The 21,373-nt window shown below is 44.0% G+C and overlaps 1 protein-coding gene across 2 annotated transcripts; it reads left to right on the plus strand.

Annotated features, from left to right (window-relative positions):
* Positions 1–111: 111 nt before the first annotated feature.
* On the plus strand, positions 112–20,543 carry ehd3 (EH-domain containing 3). Of its 2 annotated transcripts, XM_010882611.4 has the most exons (7): positions 113–341; positions 749–946; positions 4,120–4,296; positions 6,634–6,731; positions 14,096–14,508; positions 18,253–18,417; positions 18,511–20,543. In XM_010882611.4, coding segments are annotated over exons 1-7 (1,584 nt in total). In that variant the 5' UTR covers positions 113–339; the 3' UTR covers positions 19,042–20,543. The 2 variants fall into 2 exon arrangements, with proteins under 2 accessions (XP_010880912.1, XP_010880913.1); XM_010882610.5 differs by having other exon boundaries at positions 112–946.
* Positions 20,544–21,373: the final 830 nt, after the last annotated feature.

Here is a 21,373-nt window from a genome sequence, read left to right on the forward strand (position 1 = left end):
TTCCCTGGATTGGTTTCCACTAGTATCTAGATAACAGCCACAAAGTGATGATGACCCTCTCATCTACTTATCCGCCAATATGGCGCTGCCTTTGCTGCCTTCAGTCGCTGTAATACTGGGTGGGGCCTTGCCAGTAGTTGGGCATTTCCTTTCGGATCATCGTAGTCGGACTGGCATTTAAATCCACTGCAGTGACGAAGCCGGGGAAGCAAGTGGTCGTACAAGATTCCACACAGCAGTAGGAATAGACGCAACATTATAGCTGTATTACTGTTTCTTTTATTTGACTCGAAAAGGTCTAGACTATTATTTTGAAGCTTCAACCGCGTCAGTATTCAAATGTAAGACGAGCTCTCAATTTGACATCTTGATACGTGCATTATTTTTGGGACTCTAAAGCTTTAATTAAAATCGTACTTGGTAGCTATGATATGAAAATGTGCATGTAATTTTTTTTTTATCGCTAAACATTTCTATTGAATAAGCACGCTTTTAGTCGTCTGAATGCATCTTTGTCTCGTGGTTGGCCTGTAAAGACTTGCGAAATCGCTTTCCTTTGAAGGATGTCTGAATAATGTTTTTTTATAAGGAAAAACAAACCATCTGCTAAACCAAAAGCAAAAAATTCCCACAAATTATTAGAACAATAGCATAGAAATTGAAAAGGCGACAATAGAGATCTCTATAGAGTATAAGGTTGTCCATTATCGAATTGCATCATGTTCAGCTGGTTGGGTACCGATGACAGGAGGAAGAAGGATCCTGAGGTCTTTCAGACAGTCAGCGATGGCCTCAAGAAGCTCTACAAAACCAAGCTGTTGCCCTTGGAAGAACACTACAAATTCCACGAGTTCCACTCGCCCGCCTTAGAGGATGCTGACTTTGACAACAAACCCATGGTTCTCCTTGTGGGGCAGTATTCCACTGGAAAGACCAGCTTTATACGGTATGTACTTCTTTCAAATGTCAGTGGTACAGTAGGCGCTTTGCTAGCTGTCAGTTCAGCTAGTGTGTTTTATGAATTTTTATGCAAACAGTGGGGACATGCATGGCAGACCCCTCATATTCACGGTTTGATAAAATAATTACCGTTTATTTAATGGTCTTACAAAAAGGAAATACATCTGCGCTTTGTGAACTGTATGGTTTTTTGGGCTTTAGTTCATCCTTGGACAGACATACTGAGACTCGGCTTGATCCGTATTAAATGAGTTTACAAAAACAGATTATGGTGAATGTTCATAGATATCGTACCACAATCCCGAATGCCATTTTGTAAATGCAGCTTAGGTGGTGTGTGGACTGATAAGTTGTCTTACATTACACTAATTAGCTGCATCAAGTTTTCTTAGCTGTCCAATTACACTCATTATACCTCCATGGGAATGTCAGCTGGTCCATTGGAATGTCGGTTAAATTAGTTCATGACCAGGGATCAGTTCGGGTTTCCATTTTGAATTGCCATATTTTCCTATGGGTGACTAAACAGCATGCCAACACTTAGTGCCCATCAAATGAATGCAAGGCCAGTGATGGATAACCAAATGTCTGGTCACTACAGGCCCACTAAAAGACTAACATATCGGAACTGGGATGGGACCTCCCTATTTACAGTCCCCACAAATGCCAGTCAAACATTCTTAATGTAGAACAAACACATTAGCTGAGCTATAAATGAAATTCCCCAAGTATGGACAAACGTTCTGCATGTGTTCACCTTCATCATCAATAACGATAGTATAATTAGCCGTATGGGCAAGAACCGTCAGTTTTGTGCTGAGATGTGTGGCGTAGCTGGACGAGGTCTTCTACATGAACCTTTGCTGGTGACTTTGAGTGCATCCTTCATGCTGTGCAGCGATGCCTGTAAATACCAGCATTTCTCCCTCTAAGCCAGAGGTGTGATGCAGTTCTGTCTGTGTTATCCTGCTGTCTCCTGCCCTCTCATCGGCCACCATTCTGCCATTGCAACTTACTATCACTTCTAGTTTCCGGAGCAACTATTGCAGGAGTTCAAAGTTTGTGCAAGAAGTGAGAGACTCCCGTCGGAAATTGTCTAGAGGATGTTTCTGACCAATGGAAGCAGGGTGGGATGAAAAGGTTTAGGGCCTCCTCCCCTCACCTCCCCTCACCTCACCTCCCTTCACCTCCCCTCACCTCCCTTCACCTCCCCTCACCTCCCCTCCCTTCACCTCCCCTCACCTCCCCTCACCTCACCTCCCCTCCCCTCACCTCCCCTCACCTCCCCTCCCCTCCCTTCACCTCCCCTCCCCTCACCTCCCCTCCCCTCCCCTCACCTCCCCTCCCTTCACCTCCCCTCCCCTCACCTCCCCTCCCCTCACCTCCCCTCCCCTCCCCTCCCTTCACCCCCCCTCCCCTCACCTCCCCTCCCTTCAGGAGACACCACCTTGCCTTGCTTTCGACTGCCTTTGGCCAGGAGGTCACCTTCGAAAATGAAAATTGGTTCTCAGGTGACTTACGTTGTGACATAACGGTTAAATAGATGGTCCAGTCCCATATGAAAGTTTCCTGAGCTAGCCGATCTGATGGTTTGGGGCCAGAGGATGCTAAGGTCTGGGCTGGGCTCGTAGGCGCACCGTCTCGCTGTCTGTTTTTGAGATCACTGTCCTGCAGGACGGGGCTATAGCACCGGCTTCAGTTTCCGGGGATGTGGTGCATTATTCAGAGGACATGCGCCGGCAGGGGAGGCAGTTGGGAGAGTGTCAATGATAGAGCTAGGCCTGTGTTTGTGTGTCACCACACACACACACATACACACACACCCAAACAGACATGAAAAATCACCCTATACAGTGTAACTCAAAGTTAGCGAAAAATTGCTAATGACTTCAAATGTTTATGTCAAACTGAGTTTTACAAAAACATTTATGTTTAAAAGTGTTTTTGCACCGGCTAAATAAGATATTGTTACAGTTTGATCAGAAATCCATCTTGCTGTCACAATAAGCTTGATTCGTGTAGGAATCGCCCATTCCTTTGCAGGCCAATGCCTTGAGGGTAATGTTGCAAAATTCTGGTAATGTTCCCAGGTTTTCCCGAAATCTCAGCAGTTTATTTTTTTTGTAAATCAGCGGAATGTTCAGGGAAAAGGTTACGAAACATTTTCAACCATGACTTTCAAGGCACCGTACTATGCAAAGCAAGACTTCAAAAATAAGGCTTTATGGGATATGTAAAGTATTAAGTGGTGAGAATGTATAACTTAAATTAATTGATAATGAAAAATACAGTGATAATAATTGATAAATTCAGTAATGGGTGTTACCTGTAGAGTTCACTCTGAAGGGCAGTACATACTGGGAAGTTATATTGTAGGTGAGGCTTGGAATATTACACATTTAAGCAAATACAACTCAAATCTGGACCCCATCATAGTTGTGGTATGCAATGAAAAATACACGTTTCACCGCCCCTGAACTTGTAAGACCTGCAAACTGACAACTGATTGCCTTGATTGTTTTGATTTCTGAAAACTTATGTGAGCACAAAGGTCACTCTCTAGCGTCGGTGGTGTGACAGACATACCTCAGTCCCTGTCCGCTCCATCAACCCACTGTCACTTTGGCATCCATCATTTCACAAGGCCTCGGTGGCAGAGCAGTGGGGAGGAGAAGAACCATCTGGGTCTGGATGTGGTCATTCTGGTCTGGCTTGCGTCAGTACCACTACTAATGCTGCCAGAACGTTGTTTTATAGAATGAAATAGTGTACAGCGAGACATTACTAGCTGGCATAGTCAACCCTCTTAACAAGGTATTTACAGCTGGTCAATGAAGTAACGGCTGGTTGACCTCACATCTGTTAGTGATTTAAATGTTTAAGGATGGTACAATTTATTGTTATAAATCAGTTATAAATCACCAGGCTACGGTAATTTGTATTTCTACATGGTTAAACTACATTGTAAAGATATTACACAACGCACATATTTCTACTTCAAAGAGATTTGACATCTGTGATGTAAAATGTGGACTAACTAAAGTTCATCCAGTTTACCTTGACCCTATAATTCAACTTTAATTCTGAAGTAATACCTGTTCTAAAGTAGTGGATGAAGTAAAGCCTAACCCCTGATCCATGTGTCCTGTTACTCCACAGATATTTGCTGGAGCAGGATTTCCCAGGGATGCGGATTGGCCCGGAGCCTACCACAGACTCCTTTATTGCGGTGATGCATGGAGACGTGGAGGGACTGATTCCGGGCAACGCCCTGGTGGTCGACCCCAAGAAACCCTTCAGGAAGCTCAACGCCTTCGGAAATGCTTTTCTCAACAGGTGAGACTGTAGCAGCCTGACTTAGGAGTATGTAGCAAGTTTATCTTTTATGATGACTCGGTTGTTTTTAGTTGTCTAGTCAAAGATAGGAGTTTGACAGTTCATTCACTTATTTACGTTTCCCATAAAGTCTAAATACAGTGTGTCAAAAACTGTGTCTTTTTTTAGTTCCCCATTCTGAAGTCCCATGTGAGAAGATATTTTCCTACGTTCTTTGAGATGTCTTTTGAAGACCTATTTTAAAAAAATGTATTTACTTCTGATACTACTACTGCTAATAATACTATTAATAATATATGCTGCTTAGCAGACCTTTTTATTCAAAGCAACCATGCTCTAGCATGCATCCATTTTATGTATGGGTGGTCCCAGGAGTTGAAGCTCCTTGCTCTTCCAACTGAGCAACAAAGGACTACTGGTTAGTCATGTGAGTGTTATCTATGTTCCTGCCGAATTCCAATCAGTTTAGAAATACCATTTGAATTGACATTATTAAGTTTCAGAATTGTAATCCATTTTGCAACATTTCCAGCTTTAATTTATCTATCGAGGCTTTGTAAGATTGTTAGCTTACTGATGCTAATGTATTAAATATAGTTCTCCATTAAAGTCAGCAAAAACAAATTGTTGAGAAAGTGAAAGATAACCTTAACCTGTGTGGACCTGTGAAAGTCTTGCCTTTGTCAATGGTATCTGTGTGGAGCTGTGACAAGTATAGCCGTGTTAAGATGAACCTTCATGGTATCTGCTTGGGGCTGTGTTGGGTTTAGACTTTCTGAACGGTGTCTGAGTGGAGCTGTTTACCATGTCACTGGATGCCAGAGGAGAGACCCCTGAACCTACTACACAAGTTCAACATTCCATCTTTGATTGACTTTCCCTCTGCTCAACACTCAGGGTTTCCCTTTCCAGTGGCAGACTGTGAGGTCTATTAGTTCTTATCTTCTGACGTGTGTGTGTGTTATACATACCCTGGGCTTGCTGCCCGATGCCTCAGTAGATGTAGTATTTTTTAAGTATGCGATTCATACTTCAGACTAAAGGTACCTGGCTGTGGTCCTTTGGCGGGTCTCCCGAGAGAGCTTAATGTATGACTTGGGATGTCTCCTGCAAGTGGCTCTGACAATTAAACGGGATATGTTACGCGGGAAAATATTGTTTATGTTTTGTTTCGTAGTACACTAATGGCGCCACCCAAAAAACGGGTGCATAGACGCAGTTAGGTTTACCAATGCAGCCCACTGTTGTTTAGAGTAAACATTTGATTAAACAAAATCTACTGTAAATGCGTTTGATTTTTAATTGGGGAGGCGCTAACAAACGGCACAAACTTTAGAAACAAATGTTCGCAGCCACACATACCGAGTGATGTGATTGGCTACATATACTGGCAGAAAATAGCAAGGTTAGATTCTATAAGCCTTTTTCAAGCCGCCGTCTAGCCAAATGGGGAGGATCTCGGCCTACTCCAACGTGACTTCTATGACTTGTGAGCAGCAGGCCTTTGCAGCTCGCTGCATTCTGCAGGCAAGCAGGCCTAACATCCTGTGTTCTGCTGTCACCACAGTCTGAAGCCGTCTTCCTGTGAGACAGTAACCACTGCCTGGATGGAGCAGTATGATTCTACTGTATAACCATCAACTGAAGGCACAACGCCCTGCGTAATAATTGAGACAGTGAATCACTTGGGTTTTGAAATTAAACAGTTACTTTATTGAAGGCTACATTCTCTGCTTTTATTTGAGGGTGTTTTTTTGTGCATGTTAGCCTTTCCATTTGGAAATGACAACCCTGTTTTTCTACATAGGCCCCCTATTTCGGGACACCAAATGTTTTCGAACAATTGGGTTGACAGGTGTTTCTGGTTGGTCACGTGTTCCATCGCATCATTTGTACAGGCATAAGAGAGCAGTCAATGTCTAGTCTGGATTTAGAACCAAAGGAATACAAATGCTTTGTGTATTTCATTTTGCTCTTTATAAAATGTCTAAAGGGAATGAGTATGAAATGACTAACGGGAAAATTAAAGTATTTTAGTCCAGGTAAAGCTATTTTATCTAGCCAGAGGTCCATTGGGATCCACCAAGAAAAAAAAAAGTCTGGGTACAGTTCACATGCTTTAATAGACCAGAAACGAAGCTAACTCAGTGTTGACTTGTCTTAAAGGCATTGCTACTTAATAGTACTGTGTAGGTATGAACTTTGATTTGGTCCAATGAGGTCAGTACTTTACTGTTACATGAAGAATACCTACATTTCTTTCTGTGTGTTCATTTGTCAGGTATCCTGCATGTTTGTTGTTATTTTTCTCTCTGTAACCATACCTCTGTTCTGCAGGTTTGTCTGTGCCCAGCTGCCCAACCCTGTTCTGGAGAGCATCAGTGTGATAGACACTCCTGGGATCCTGTCTGGAGAGAAGCAGAGGATCAGCAGAGGTAAGGCACCCAACTCCTACTGTCTCAACACTGCCAGCCCCACCCCTATCCTATATCAACCCCTATCCTATATCAATCCCCCACCCCTATCCTCTATCAATCCCCCACCCCTATACTCTATCAACCCCCCAGCCGTATTCTCTATCAACCCCCACCCCATTCTCTATCAACCCCCCACCCCATCCTATATCAATCCCCCACCCATATCCTATATCAATCCTCCACCCGTATCCTCTATCAAGCCCCACCCCATCCTATATCAATCCCCCACCCCTATACTCTATCAACCCCCCACCCATTCTCTATCAACCCCCACCCCATTCTCTATCAACCCCCCACCCCATGCTATATCAACCCCCACCCCTATCCTCAATCAACCCCAACCTATACCCTCTATCAACCCCCACCTCATCCTCTATCAACCCCCACCCCTGTCATCTAACAACCCCCCACCCCTATCATCTATCAACCTCCTCCTCTATCAACCCCCACCCCTATCCTATATCAATCCCGCATGCCTATCATCGAACATCCCCCCACCCCTATCTCCTAACCTCTCTCAACCCCCCACCCCTTCTCCACACCTCTTTCAATCCCTTAGAGGTGAACCCAGTCACTCACACAAACAAAGCGTACTACTCTACTTATTTTCTAATGTTAGCAGCACATTTTGCCAATCAATTCCTGTACATTTTAAGCGCAAAACATGGTCTCTATGAAAGAAAGGATGTCCTTGAAAAACATTGGCTGACATTCTGTTGTGAGCCACTCTTTTCTGTTAGCGTTACTACAGCCTGTTTCCTAACTGTAAAATATGTGCATGGTAATGTTGTGAGCAACACCCAGTGTGATTCTGGCTTCCACACTTCTTCCACCTCTTCTGTACAATTAGTATTCAGGACATCATCCCCATGCAACCAGGTTATTGTAAGGTTTTTATTTTTCATTTTTCCCCCTCGAAGATTTCAGTTGGTTTTTCAATTGAATTGTTCACATTAAAAGTGCAGAAAGTTCTGACATGATTTATCTTTGTCTCATTGTTTTACATCACAAAAACCTGCCATTTTAACAGGGGTGTGTAGACTTTTTATATTGACTGTAATAGTGAGATACTGTACACAGCGCCAAATTGTTTCTAGGATCCTGTAACATGCTCCACTCCAGCAACACTTTCCACATGAATTCCAGAGGAGAGTAGAGACCATTGTCTTTCTCTGCGCACAGTCTGGTCAATCCTAATGAAACAAATCTAGACCTCCGTCCCCTGAAGGGGGAGAGTCTTATGACTCACTTAGGGGTTTCACTGGTACAAACTACAGACATACACCTGCCATTATTCATACTGATACCATGAATAATTTCAGTTGGAACCGGTGAAGTGGTCATGGTCCCTGTGATGTCACAGTGTTTCAGACGGCTTATCAACACGGACGGACGCGTTCCTCTGTGTTTACATCAGGGTCCGACACGGTCTCCTCTTGAGATCAGTCCCTGATTGTTTCACGCGTGGTTGGTTACTTCGCTCCACATTCAGCGAACGTAGATCAGCGTGCCAAAAGGCCACGGTAATCACCCTGCTTGTTGCCCTGCAGCCGTCAGCACTTTTTCATGGGCCACCGCCGGTGTGTGTTTCAATGGTGTGCTGGTGTGTGTGTGTGTCTATGGCCCTGTGTAGGGTGATCTAACAGTGCAGAAGGATTTGGGTTTAGTCAGGGGTGTAGAGAGGAAGAAGATAGGGAACCCAGCTTTAGAGATACGTACTGGATTGAATAGTCTGACCCAGAGGCCCTGGCTGAGTACAGAAGTCCAGGAAACTGTTAAGCATCACAATGTCCACCAACAAACCCAAAGAGGCTAATTATAGGCCATCTATTTTGCTGTCTGTTTAACATGTTTTTCACAAGTGAAATCCATCACTGTTCCACACTACGCTGATGGACACTGAAAGTGCTAGAATGACTGAAAATATGCTGAGAGGCTTAGCTTTGTACGGGAAGGCAGTGCCATCTTTGCTATCACATAGGCTTCATCAAAAGCCTTTGATTGCTGTTTACAGGCTGTCTCTGTTTGTGTTCTCTCCTATAATTTTCTCCTGTTGTTATTGGGATACACTTGTGCCTTTCACACCCCTAAAACATTTATACAGGATGTGGGAGTGTCCTTAATATGTGCCCTCTAAAAACCAATCATGTTATCATGTTTCTATAAAATTGACTTTGGACTCAGTTTGGGTTCCATAGGCATCTCAGAGAACTGAATAGCTTTCTCCTTAACCATACACCGTTGAGTTCTCCTCCAGATTTATTGTATCTATATTCAATTATTGTGACTCCCTGATAATGTCTGTACCCTTTAAAGTATGTTCCATCTATTGCAGCAGTGGAGTGAATACCTCCTGCCCCTGTTTATTCCCATTAAGACCAGGTCAGTCATTAGTACAGGCTGGGCCTTAAGCCCGAGGCTCTCATTAGCCTCTTCCTGTCTGCCTAGTGTGTAAAGATCCCTGTGTCCTGGCTCTGCAGCCTAAAGCCCCAGCCCGAAATCCATGGACCGCTCCCTCCCTCCTGCTGTCTGCCTGCAGGGCTCATAATCTTCTCTCTTGCTCTCGATGTCTCTCCCTGTTTCTGTCTCACATGTACACAAGCACAATAAACAACTGAATGTGGGATCCTGGTCCCTGGCAGGCTGGCCCCTCTCCTACAGAATGCCCCGGATCAGGGTGCTGTTTCCATCTCATTAGTGTGTCCGTGTGACGCTCAGATTTAGCACTCCTCGTGGGAATGGCTGGCCCCTGATCATTGGGCCTTTTGCGTTCAGGTGTTACCAAACACTGAGATAGGCCAGTAGCGTTTGTCTCCATAGAGGCCACTTTAAAGCACTAGAACAATGGTTCCAACTGATTTTTAGAACCTTCAGGCTGAACAGCTGACCAACTGTAGGTCCAATGTATTTTTAATGCGGTTCGGAGAAAGGTTGTTGTGATGTGTTGACAACAAGCTTAACAAGTGTTGTAATCCTGTTAGAGGACACAGGTGCATATGTCTCTGCCTCTTCGCTGCCATTTGGTTCTGTGTCTCCTGCACTGGGGCCTGATGTGAGATGGCCCGATGCAGAATAATGCGTGGCGCGCAGTTTTGACAAGACACCCTCAGTTTAAAAGCAGAGCATTATATACTATATACGTCCACTGCATGGGACCGGCCTGACTATTCTTTACACAGCATGTTAGTGTTCTTAGTACTCCAGGACAGATTACTAAGAACGCTAACAGACGGGATGTGGACAGATTGCCGTAACTTCACTCATGGCGGTGTTTGTTACAAATCACCATCTTATTAACAGGCCTTGATGTCAAGCATAATGGATGAGTAAGTGGGTGGGAAAAAGGTTAAAGTTGAGAGCCAAGTACTGCTTGACATTTTCAAGCATGTGTCAGAAACTAGTTCCCTGTGGATAAGGAGGTAATAAGCCTGGTCGCCAGCACTACTTCAGTCCCACAAGCCGGCCTACAGTTGGCAAGGGACAAGGACACGCGAAATGCGACTGGGGAGGGCTGGCACAGGATGTCATTAAATTACTTTGAGCAAGTTTATGGCACACCTTCCCCCCTCACGGCAGCACATGAGGAACCAAGAGGGCCGCCATCTGCGTATGCTGATAACAGAGCCACAGTACACATCCTAAAAACATTCACTTACTTGGCAGATGGGCGGGATGATGACCTCAGTAAAGATGCCCAGAAGGGACGATAATAGTGAAGTTGCTTAGCCTAATTGAAAATAGGCTGCTGGTTGGTTGATGGACAGCTGTCACTTGATTAGGCTACCTCACCCCGAGGAAGGTTGTCGTTTTGAAAATCTTCTGGGGAAAATATAAATGGTGCCATAGTAAATGCACAAAAAAATCGTTGGAGCTTTGTATCTATGTAGTTCCAGGACAGCTGTGTTTATGCACTGTAGAGCTGCTCCATCATCTTGTCTTCAGGGCCGTATCAGGAACCTGGCATGGCAGAAGAGATGCTCTTAGTGTTAGCAGATGGAAGCTTTTACAGACTCTCAGCCAACACCTCTCCCAAGAGCCCTTTTCTCACTGCTGGGCCAGGCCTCTCAGATCACCACCACAGGCTAGCACACAGGCTTCACGCTTATATCCTGAGGAAAATACCAACGCAAAATAAAATATCTCATAGTGTTTATATTGATTCAAAAAAATATTCAAATAAAACATATTTAAATAGTTGTTAAAGTCTTTAGTGTTTTTAATGATCATTTATATATTCAATATTTTATTTGAAATTGTCTAAATTGTGAAACTAATTTATAGCACCATTTGAGCACTTTATATATACTGTTCTGATTTGCATATTCAAGTATTATTTTAATAAATAATAACAGAGTTCGACTTTCAGTAATAATTATTCCTGGATCCGATTATTCCATTGAAAACACTCTATGGCTCTGAGCCTTAGGTGTTGATGAGTAGATTGTGTTCAAGTCAAAGACGTGAAGGAAGTGGGAATAAAATGTGAACTTGTTACCTTTAGGTTGACTTGGGACGTTAACGGTCACCATCACTGTTTCCAACTGATTAGATAGAAAAACAGACTTGTCATTTGTTCCAAGTCGGGGAACTGTGTGGCTTTCATTTCTTTCCACATTATTCCATGTAACTATTTTCTAAAGCATGACCACTTTTATGATCTTTCCAATAACCGCATATGACGCACTGTGTTAAATGTTACCATTAAATTACTTGAAACCTTTAAAACATTTTTTTTACCATGGCTGTTCACCCATTTAAAATCAATATGTAGAACAATGTCCCCCGCTACACTGTTTTTCAATAGCAAATAAATAGGAGGCCAAAATGGCCTTCCTCTTAGTCAGCACAGCTGTGTTTATGCTGAGTGTTTTGCGTGTCTTTGGGTGTGCACAGTGTGTGACTGTGTGGAGCCTGTCCTTGACTCTGTGTGTCTGTGTGTGTGTGTGTGTGAATGGCTTAAGTATGCGCTCCACAGAGCAGTGTTCTGACTGACAGTCTGTGAGACCTGCTCTGTTCCAGGGCTCTTTGGCCAAAAAGCAGTGCACTTAAAAGTGTATTGTTTCGGAAACCACTTTTGTTGTACTTCAGTACACCTAATTGTATTGAAATATTATTTAAGTACTACTTAAATACAGATAAGTATACTTCCGTGAGTTAAAATGGACCCACTCTACTAAACTTATAATACTATTATAATAATATATAATGATTGAAAATAAAATTCTATTGCACAAGTATATAGCAAATCTATTACAAATAGATAATGTATTTTAAATACATTAGAGGTGTATTTTCAGTGTATGTATATTGCTTTTTTGGCTTGGGTTCTCCGGTTGCTGTGGCAGCCCCCCAGTAAATGCGGTTGGAGTCTTCCTTTTTTCTGAGCGTTACCTTGTCAACTGAATTTGTCAAAACCTGAAGGGTTGGTAAATAGAAGTTCTACCAGGAGCTGTCCACTGCCAACATAGAGAAGGAATGTGTGCTCTTAATTCCGCATGGCATCTTTTCACATCTTTTTTATTGAAACATTTAACTTTCTTGTCTATCATTTCTCTGATGGTTTCAATAGTGGAGAGGTTCATAGCTACTGACTTATGTTTAATACTCCTCCCTGTTCCCATGAATCACTGTACCCTTTTTATTTTCCTTAATTTCATTGTCAACTCTGTTTGTGTCTGTCTCTCCCTGTGTACAGCTGCCAATGAACATGGACCTGGCTATAGCGTGTATCGTAAATGCCCATATGGAGGTATCGTAGTGAAAGACCGACTTAAAACAATCACTGTGTTAACCAACGCAGCTTGCCTCTCATGTTGTATATTATAGACCCTATGGGCTTTCTGCAGTTCTGCATCAAGCCAGAACTCCCCTAAAATAACTAGGTCCTCGGACATTAACCCCTAACGGTGGCCCATTGGGCCATAATGCCTGCCATAATGCAACCGTGCTCTAAACTGTTTCACTGCTTTTATTGTCCTGCCAGGCTCTTATTCACAGAAGGTCTCTTACTGCACTTCTGGCTGTAGTTATCAAAGCCCCTGCTGAGGAGTTCTGATTTATAATGTCTATAGTTCCTGTTAACCCATGATGGTATAACAGACCTTTAGGTTAAGTCTGGTCCCAACAGTCTCATGAAGAAGTACATAAGTTGCAGACACCACATCCTAAGGGGTAAGAGAGGTGTCCAACCCCACAGCAGCTAGCAATAAGGCCCGCGGTGAAACTGCCAAATCATCAAGGATGTGGCCTATGTGTCTCTATCCCTTGTGTTGGCATGGGATCAAATCCTTCCCTGGAAACATGGCCCTGGCTGCCATATTCCATGCCTTTGATTTGAACAACATTAACACACTAATCCCAATTTCTGATATGGCCTTCAAATCTGTGAATTCTGCGGAACTCTGACCCTCATCTCCACTGTAGGGGTTCCAAGGTAAGGAGGAGCTCTGCTGAGTACCACGGAGAAAGGGCTGAGGTTTGCTACCTTTAGGTTCTTTAATAGGCAGGATATTCACTCGATGGTCTCCCTGTGTGTCTTCGTACTGAAATATTCAGTATGTGAGCACAAACGCAGGAAGCTATGATGTGTTTTAGGCCAAAACAGTAGGTGTGAAATGAACGTCCCGGGTTATCTTTCTATTTTACGGTGTCTCTTTATTACTTTGTCTGCGCACTTTATCTTCCTTTTCCTTTTTTCTCCCCAAACTGTATCTAGCATCTGGTATTGAGAGTTTTGTGGAGTTACCAGACCCACATTTATATAATAAACTGGCTGACATTCAAAAATAAAGTCATGACTTGACGTCCACCAATCAACGTGGTGTCAGTTGGAGACGGGTTCCTTCTACTGCGTTGGGAATGGACTCTGATTTGAGTCCTAATAACCTGAAAACACGCTGCCAGCTGGTGAATAGTGTTCATTTTCATCATTACACTGGTGCTGAAATCTCTTTTCCCCTGATAGCTTTTCTTGTCTCTGGGCTTTTTGGATCACTGCCTTCAGATTAGACAGCTAATTGCTCCATTAGATTAGACACCATTTGGGGAGTTATCTTTATCCGTGCTGACAAAACCCTCTTTCTCTGTCTCTCGCTTACTCTTAGTATCTCTCACGCTTCCATTCTCTCGCTCCCTCTGCTGCTGGGAGTTTGGGGCAGAAGTGTAAAGAATGAGTCTTCCAAGAGTCTTCCAAGAGTCTATTTGGCTGGATGGCCCTGGACTCCCAAGACTCTTTCATGTAGTATGAATGTTGTACTGGCTTTTGACCCTGCCTTTCTGCTTCTCTCTGCCGTAACCCTTCCCCGCCCCCCACCCGTCTCCAGGTTACGACTTCGCTGCTGTGCTCGAGTGGTTCGCAGAGCGCGTGGACCGCATCATCCTCCTATTCGACGCCCACAAGTTGGATATCTCGGACGAGTTCTCGGAGGTCATCAAGGCCCTGAAGAACCACGAGGACAAGATCCGAGTGGTTCTGAACAAGGCGGACCAGATCGAGACCCAGCAGCTGATGAGGGTCTACGGCGCCCTCATGTGGTCTCTGGGGAAGATTGTCAACACGCCTGAGGTGATCCGTGTCTATATCGGGTCGTTCTGGTCGCACCCCCTGCTCATCCCCGACAACCGTAAGTTGTTTGAGGCCGAGGAGCAGGACCTGTTTAAGGATATTCAGTCGCTGCCACGCAACGCAGCCCTCAGGAAGCTCAATGACCTCATCAAGAGGGCACGTCTTGCCAAGGTCAGCACTAACCTTATAAACACATGCACACAAATATGATCTCACAGAATAGTGGAATGCTATAAATGTGGCCTTATTTGAGCTCTTTCTGTGTTTGTAGATTATTATAATTGTTTTACATTTTGGGGAGCCATCACTTCGTATTAACTAGAATGCATTAAGACAAGGTGTCCTTGTCATGCAGTCCATGTCATTGTACTTTCTTCGACTTAACTGCCAACTTAATGCCCTATACTTCAAAGAACATACGTTATTTCATTTGTGGCTGGGACAAATAGAGCTGCAAAAATATTTCTAGTAAGTCGTGAAAGAATCTTCACTTCCTGAATCCCATTCTGATTGATGTCTCTGCAAGAAATATATATTTAAAAAATGTGGTTGTTGTTGTTGCAATCAACATCATTCAAACATTCATGGCTCAGTGTGGGAAAGAAATGCCAAGTGGAGACGTCATTCAACTCATATATAAAATCATTTTGTAATGGTTTCTGACTTGCTTTAGAATAGAGGTCTCCAACAAGTAAAACGCAAGCTATTTTTTGACATTTATAAGTATCTTGCTAAACCATCCTCCATACTCCAGTAAATATTTCGCAGAACTGCAAAGCAGGCTTATCTGGCAGAGGTAAGAGTAAGTGCGTACTTCGCTATTATGTGTTATTTGTATGTAGTGGCAGCAGCACAGGGGTACAGATTCATCCTACACCAGCACATTCTTCTCTTTTTAGTTGCAAAATGAAAAGGACAGATACACTATTAGGTCATTTTTACCAAGAAAAGTGATGTATTTTATGTCATTTAAATGGAAGAGAATGGAAGGGAAGATGTCTTTTGAATGGAACAGTAGTCTCGAGCAGGAGAGTCTCTGGCTAGTTTTCCCATCAGAAAATCCTCAAAGGAGTTGCTACAGAGCTAAATAGGCTACCTACCCTGACTGACTAGGAACTATAACACAGTGGCTCACAATGCCCAAGTAATGACTGGAATCACGTGTTCCTTATTAGGCTGAGATAAACTTCCCCTTCTGGAGCAGAGACACCATACCTCCCTGGGGGGAACGTTGCGGGTCTAACCTCCCTGGGGGGGAACGTTGTGGACATGAGGGCTGTGACACTGGCTGTACCAGGGGCCAGTAACAGCTGAGCTATACTGTAACAGGAGTTAAAGTAGAAACCATTGGTTGTGCTGTGTACAGTCACCTCCAGCTCACAGGTCATTACGTGATTTGATGTATATTGCATTGATTATAGGTGAGGTAGAGGTTGGAGGACTGTGTGTATTGCTGAAGCATGGGTTTGAATCCCGCCCAAAGCTCTTTCAATAAAAATACTCTCTTTTCCCCACTCCCCAAAAAATTTAAATTCAACATTTACTTAAAATCAAATAAATGTAGTATGCGTACTGTACTGTTAGATTTGGAACAAGTATGGACCTAAGGATGACCATAAATTGACCTCAGAAAATCCTCTGCATATTTATTTTTACTGGTAATTTAATACTGTTATGAAAACATTTGTAATGAAGTGACTGCATAGCATTGGAATGCATCTATTGTCTGACAGCAATAGAAATAATTTCACGAAGGACTGTATCCAACCACTTTCATTGTATTTCTTCCAAAATAGACTGTAAAGGTCCATTGTTCTGTGGTCGAGGCCACCCGGCTGATCAATGAATGAGCACCTTGGGATTACAGGAGTGCAGAGGATGAAGAGAGTTCAGTGTGCACAGTACAGGGTGTGTCAGTATTCATACACTCATCCTCACTTCTCAACTGATACACTGGATGAGCAATGATCACTATCACATTATGTATTATGCTGCTCATTGACTGTATGTTCACGTACAACCAGGGATTCCCTCCACCCTCTTTTTGGATTGCTGAGACGGGTTTGTGGTATGCTATAATAATGGGATGATTTGACAGTTTCGTGGGGAAATGGTGCAACCATTGGTTAAATATGCAAGCCTGCACATGGTATGCTGGGAATAATTGATTTCACTCATAATTCTGCGATCACAGAATCCTGGAGGGACTGAATGTAATGAGCTTGTAGGTAAATGTTAGTATGTGATCTGGAACAGCAAGGAGGGAGTGCTTGAATGAAGTTGTCATGAAGTTGCTCTTTCAACTGAATCCAGATGCGTTAGTGTCTGTGGGGGAGGGCTTGTTCTGTGCCTGGGGGAGCGATGGACAGATGAAGAGAAGGATGAAGGAAAGAAGGGATGGGGGAGTTGAATACAAGAGCCAAGCAGGGAGGTAGGGAGATATTGAATGAGGTGCAGAAAGACCTTGAGAAAACGCATCAGCAGAGTAACCTGGGGTTTTTGTCCTGCTTTATTCTGATGTGGCTCACGTTTCAGAATCCCAGGAAACGTTTCCCCTAATTGGTCTTTTGACCAATCACATAAGATGTCTTACAGGACAGTTTGGGATTAGATGAGGGGCTGCCTGTGTAAACACTGCCACAACGGGCCCCGAGGACATCTGATTTGTCCTTGCTCCGAATAAACAGATTCCTGTTAGTTACTCTGGAATGGAGCATAATGAGGCAGTCATCAGTGAATAAAGTGAGACGGTTCTGTTGTAACTGAGAAAGAAGAAAAAGAGAGAGAGAAGGGATAGAAGAGAGAGGAACGAGGGAGAAAGAGAAAATGATAAGGGTTTTGTTCTGAGGCCGGTCAGCACTTATTTGAAGGTGATAATGTAAGAAATACCTCACCTCCGCGCTCCTCGTCAGCCGACACCGGCCCACTGCAATATGACTGGGGCACAAGGCTCTCCGATGTCACGCGGTCGCCATCCCACCTCAGCGCCTCAGACGGCTGTTCTGGCGTGTACACACATTCCCCAGCAGGATGTCCTGAGGGCTGTCGTGCGGCGTCGGTGCCAGTTCGACCCTAGGGAAGACCATGCCCTCTGTCCCCTTACAGCCGGTCCCCTGTAACCTAATGCACGTCCTGTACCTGACCACTCCCAGAGAGGTGGGCTTCCTCCGCTGTCAGCGACAGTGTGCTCACCCGTCCGACTACGGGAAACAGGGGGCAGAGGGGGGCGCCCTGAAGGAGCCGGTGATTCACGTAGGGGCAGGCCCGTGCACACGCTCACGCCTGCTGTTGTTGACTTGCCTAGTTCATGTCTGGAGCAACTGTTGCGGCAAACAGCATACGTGTTGTCGTTATTCCCCCGTTGCACTCATTTGAATCGTTTTCAGAAATCTTCCCCCGAGGATTCAGTCGTTTGGTCAGACAGGGTTTTTCCTACAGCTGGGCTATATTGAAAGAAATGGGTTTAGCAATGAATTGCCTGGATTGATGTGAGAACAGTCTACTTCTTTGAGTTTGATCGTTGTAGCCATACATTTTCAAATTTCTTCCAAATATCTACGTTAAGTTCTAGGTATTGTTGGTGGATCATTTTCTATTCATGGCCGTTCCCTCTCATTTCTAGGTAATATTAAAGGAAGGGGTAACCAGATGTGATTCCTGCCACATGCGCACTCATAAAACAACTTTAATTGTCTTCTTCCTGTTTGAATGTTTATAATATTGAGTGTTTTCAAGGACGTTGGGAGAGTACGAGGAAGTGAAACATCAATCCAAATGATCTTTCTAGTTATGACTCAAGAGGATCTGGAAGTAACCTCTGTGTGGGTCACCAGGGAGCATCTGGGAAACACAGCATCTCCTGAGTGATTCCTCTCTGCTCCAATCGGTATTAACAGTCCTGCTTTTTCCTTGTAGGTCCATGCCTACATCATCAGCTCTCTTAAGAAGGAGATGCCCAGTGTGTTTGGAAAGGAAGGCAAGAAGAAGGAGCTAATTAATAGTCTGGGAGAGATCTACAGCCGCATCGAGAGAGAACACCAGATCTCCCCTGGAGATTTCCCCAACCTCAAGAAGATGCAGGTAAGACTGCAGTCTAAGTGTGGTTGCTTAATATATGGGCTGGACAGAAGTGATTGTGGTGAATTACACACTGCCCCGTCTCCTCTCTCTCAGGAGCAACTGAACGCACACGACTTGAACAAGTTCCAGCCCCTGAAGATGAAGCTGCTGGACGCGGTGGACGACATGCTGGCCCACGACATAGCCGGGCTCATGGTTCTGGTCAGGCAGGAGGAGACCAACCGGCCACAAAAGGTGGTGAAGGGAGGGGCTTTTGACGGCACACTGAACGGGCCATTTGGCCACGGCTATGGGGAGGGAGCCGGTGAGGGCATCGATGAGGCCGAGTGGGTGGTGGCCCGCGACAAGCCCATGTACGACGAGATCTTCTACACACTGTCACCGGTCAACGGAAAGGTGACAGGTGCCAATGCCAAGAAGGAGATGGTGAAGTCCAAGTTGCCAAACACGGTGCTGGGAAAGATCTGGAAGCTGGCCGACATCGATAAGGACGGGATGCTCGACGACGAGGAGTTTGCCCTGGCCAATCACCTGATCAAAGTCAAACTTGAAGGGCATGAGCTCCCCGCCGACCTGCCCGGTCATCTCATCCCCCCCTCCAAGAGGAAAGTCCCTGCTGAGTAGACCCTCACGCCCCCTCACTCTCCCAGGGCACTGAAGGAGAGTGTGGGTGGAGGCTCAACAGGGCTGCAGGGGGGGGGGTCAATTCATCGAGGTGGGACAACCACACCTCAACTGGAAACAAGGAAAATCAGCAACTCTGCGGTCATGCTCAGTGGGAATTAAAGGACTGCGATTAAATTAAAGGACCTGCTCATTAAATCTGTGTATTCTTTTTTTATTGAACTGTGGTTACGTGGGGTTGAAGTGGTGGTTCAGAGTCAGGGCTGTCATGGGACTCTAGTGTGCCGCCTGCATGTCATCATATTGTACACCTTCAGGGAGCCGATTGTTTGGGATTATTCAGTGCGCTGCATTGTCACTGGACACACAAACACTGATTTGTGTTCCGATTATTTTCTTTCTTTGAGCCTAAATTGTAGCATACTTCATATCTCCCTAGACGGATAATGGGCATGTTTCAAAAAGGATTAAACTAATACCGATCTTAATAAAACCTAATAAGACTTCAAAATTAAATAATGTCCAATGTGAACCCTTTTTTATAAATAGCTAGTCTAAACATGTTTTATCTTCTCGTGAACAGGCAGCATCGTAACACATGCGCGCCCTTCATAGCCTGACCAAGAGACTGTTACAAATGTATAGCTGTCATGTGGGAAACCTGAGCGTTGGTGAACCTTTAAATGTACAATTATTGAAAATGCCTTCTAGTAACTAGTGTCTCTGTCAAACCTCTATGGTAATATCTGTATAACCTATTATTAACATGCTTGTGGAATTCTAATCACTTTTGAGGGAGTGAGATACTTTTCCTAGACTAGGAGGTGAGCGGACGTTGAAGATGACGTGGGTGTTCTGCTCCATTTCCAAAGAGACATAGAAGACACACAAATAATCCCTTATTTATCTGTAGTCATAGGACGCATAACCCATTGAAAAAGCAACGTTTTGAATCAGCACTCGCATTCAGTTACCTTAGACCCTCAGTAGATGGCACACATTCCTGTAATTATCTTGTGACCTCCAACCTAGTGTACTGGATTTCACAGAGAAGGTTCTGTATTCTATGATCTCCTTGTAGTTTGAGACCATTTCTTGATATTCTCCACCATGAAGAATGTGAAAACATAATCCCAATACCTTATGAACCTGATTGGTCTACAAGAGGTAAGAAATGTATGGTTATTGAATAAAGAAAGAGGCCCCTAATTGCAGGTCCATGTTTCAGTTATACCTACACTGTTATATTTGGGATTATGCTGGTGAAACATCTTTGTGGAGACTTACATGTTTACAGACTACATAGCACACATGATGTAACATAGCCTCTTCACTGACATGCACACCAGTGGTAGATTTCTTTCTGATATCAAAGACTGATCTGACTGATACTCGCTTTGCTTCTCTCCTGCTGTGTAGTCATCTGCTATGTATCCTGTTGTCATCCGTTTGAGTGGATCTTGCAAATGATATGGTAACCAATAAAGGTGACTCTGACTGCGCCGAGTGTTTCTCATTCTGGTTCCTTCTGTGTTGGCGTTCAGTGATTAAGTAAGATTCCTGAGACAAAAGTCGGGGTGAATTGTTGTGCGGTGAGAACAGAAGTGAGGAAACGCTAATGTGAATGCAATGCTCAATCTGTTTGTGCCGTCTGCTCTCTGAACCGTGGATGTAGAGTGATGGCGGCAGTATGTGCAATAGGCGACTGGAGGGTTCTGGGATATCAAGCTGTTCCGGAGGCTGTATTATTCATGACGATCAATGAGAGATGTGGTGTGTGTGTCTTGTGTTTTGTATGCGATTAACAGACTTACAAAATCTTGTAGCCGCGTACAGGTGTATAATTCTATCTAACCACCTGTTTTTCAGTTGGTGTGAAGTTGGAAATAGAATTATGTTCTGCTTTGAAATCAAAATAAACACCTCATTCGTTTATTACAGAGTGTGGTACTGTTTGCTCGTGGACCCTGCCTCTCTGCTTGAATCCAAAAGGAGTACTCCCATGCCTGACAATAAATCCATTCCTCATGTAATGTCTTTTCAGAGACTGTCTTTTCTTAATGGAAAAGAAAAGGGACATATGTTTGAGTGGATTTGGAGTTCTCTGGGTCAAGCTTGGTTGTTATGGCAGTTGGCAGAAATCAATGAAGAGAACAAGAGCTTCAGAACCAGCAACAAAAACATGACCATATAGTAATTAATGCAATGGACCATAGGCAACACTTTTTTGTCTCTATATATTAAAACACAGTAAAAATAAATACGGACACAAATCTCCAGGAGAAAGGAGAAATGTTATGGGAAATCTTTACAATCGATATTTTCATTTTAA

This window comes from Esox lucius, chromosome 18, assembly GCF_011004845.1.
Source record: "Esox lucius isolate fEsoLuc1 chromosome 18, fEsoLuc1.pri, whole genome shotgun sequence".
Taxonomy (NCBI): domain Eukaryota; kingdom Metazoa; phylum Chordata; class Actinopteri; order Esociformes; family Esocidae; genus Esox; species Esox lucius.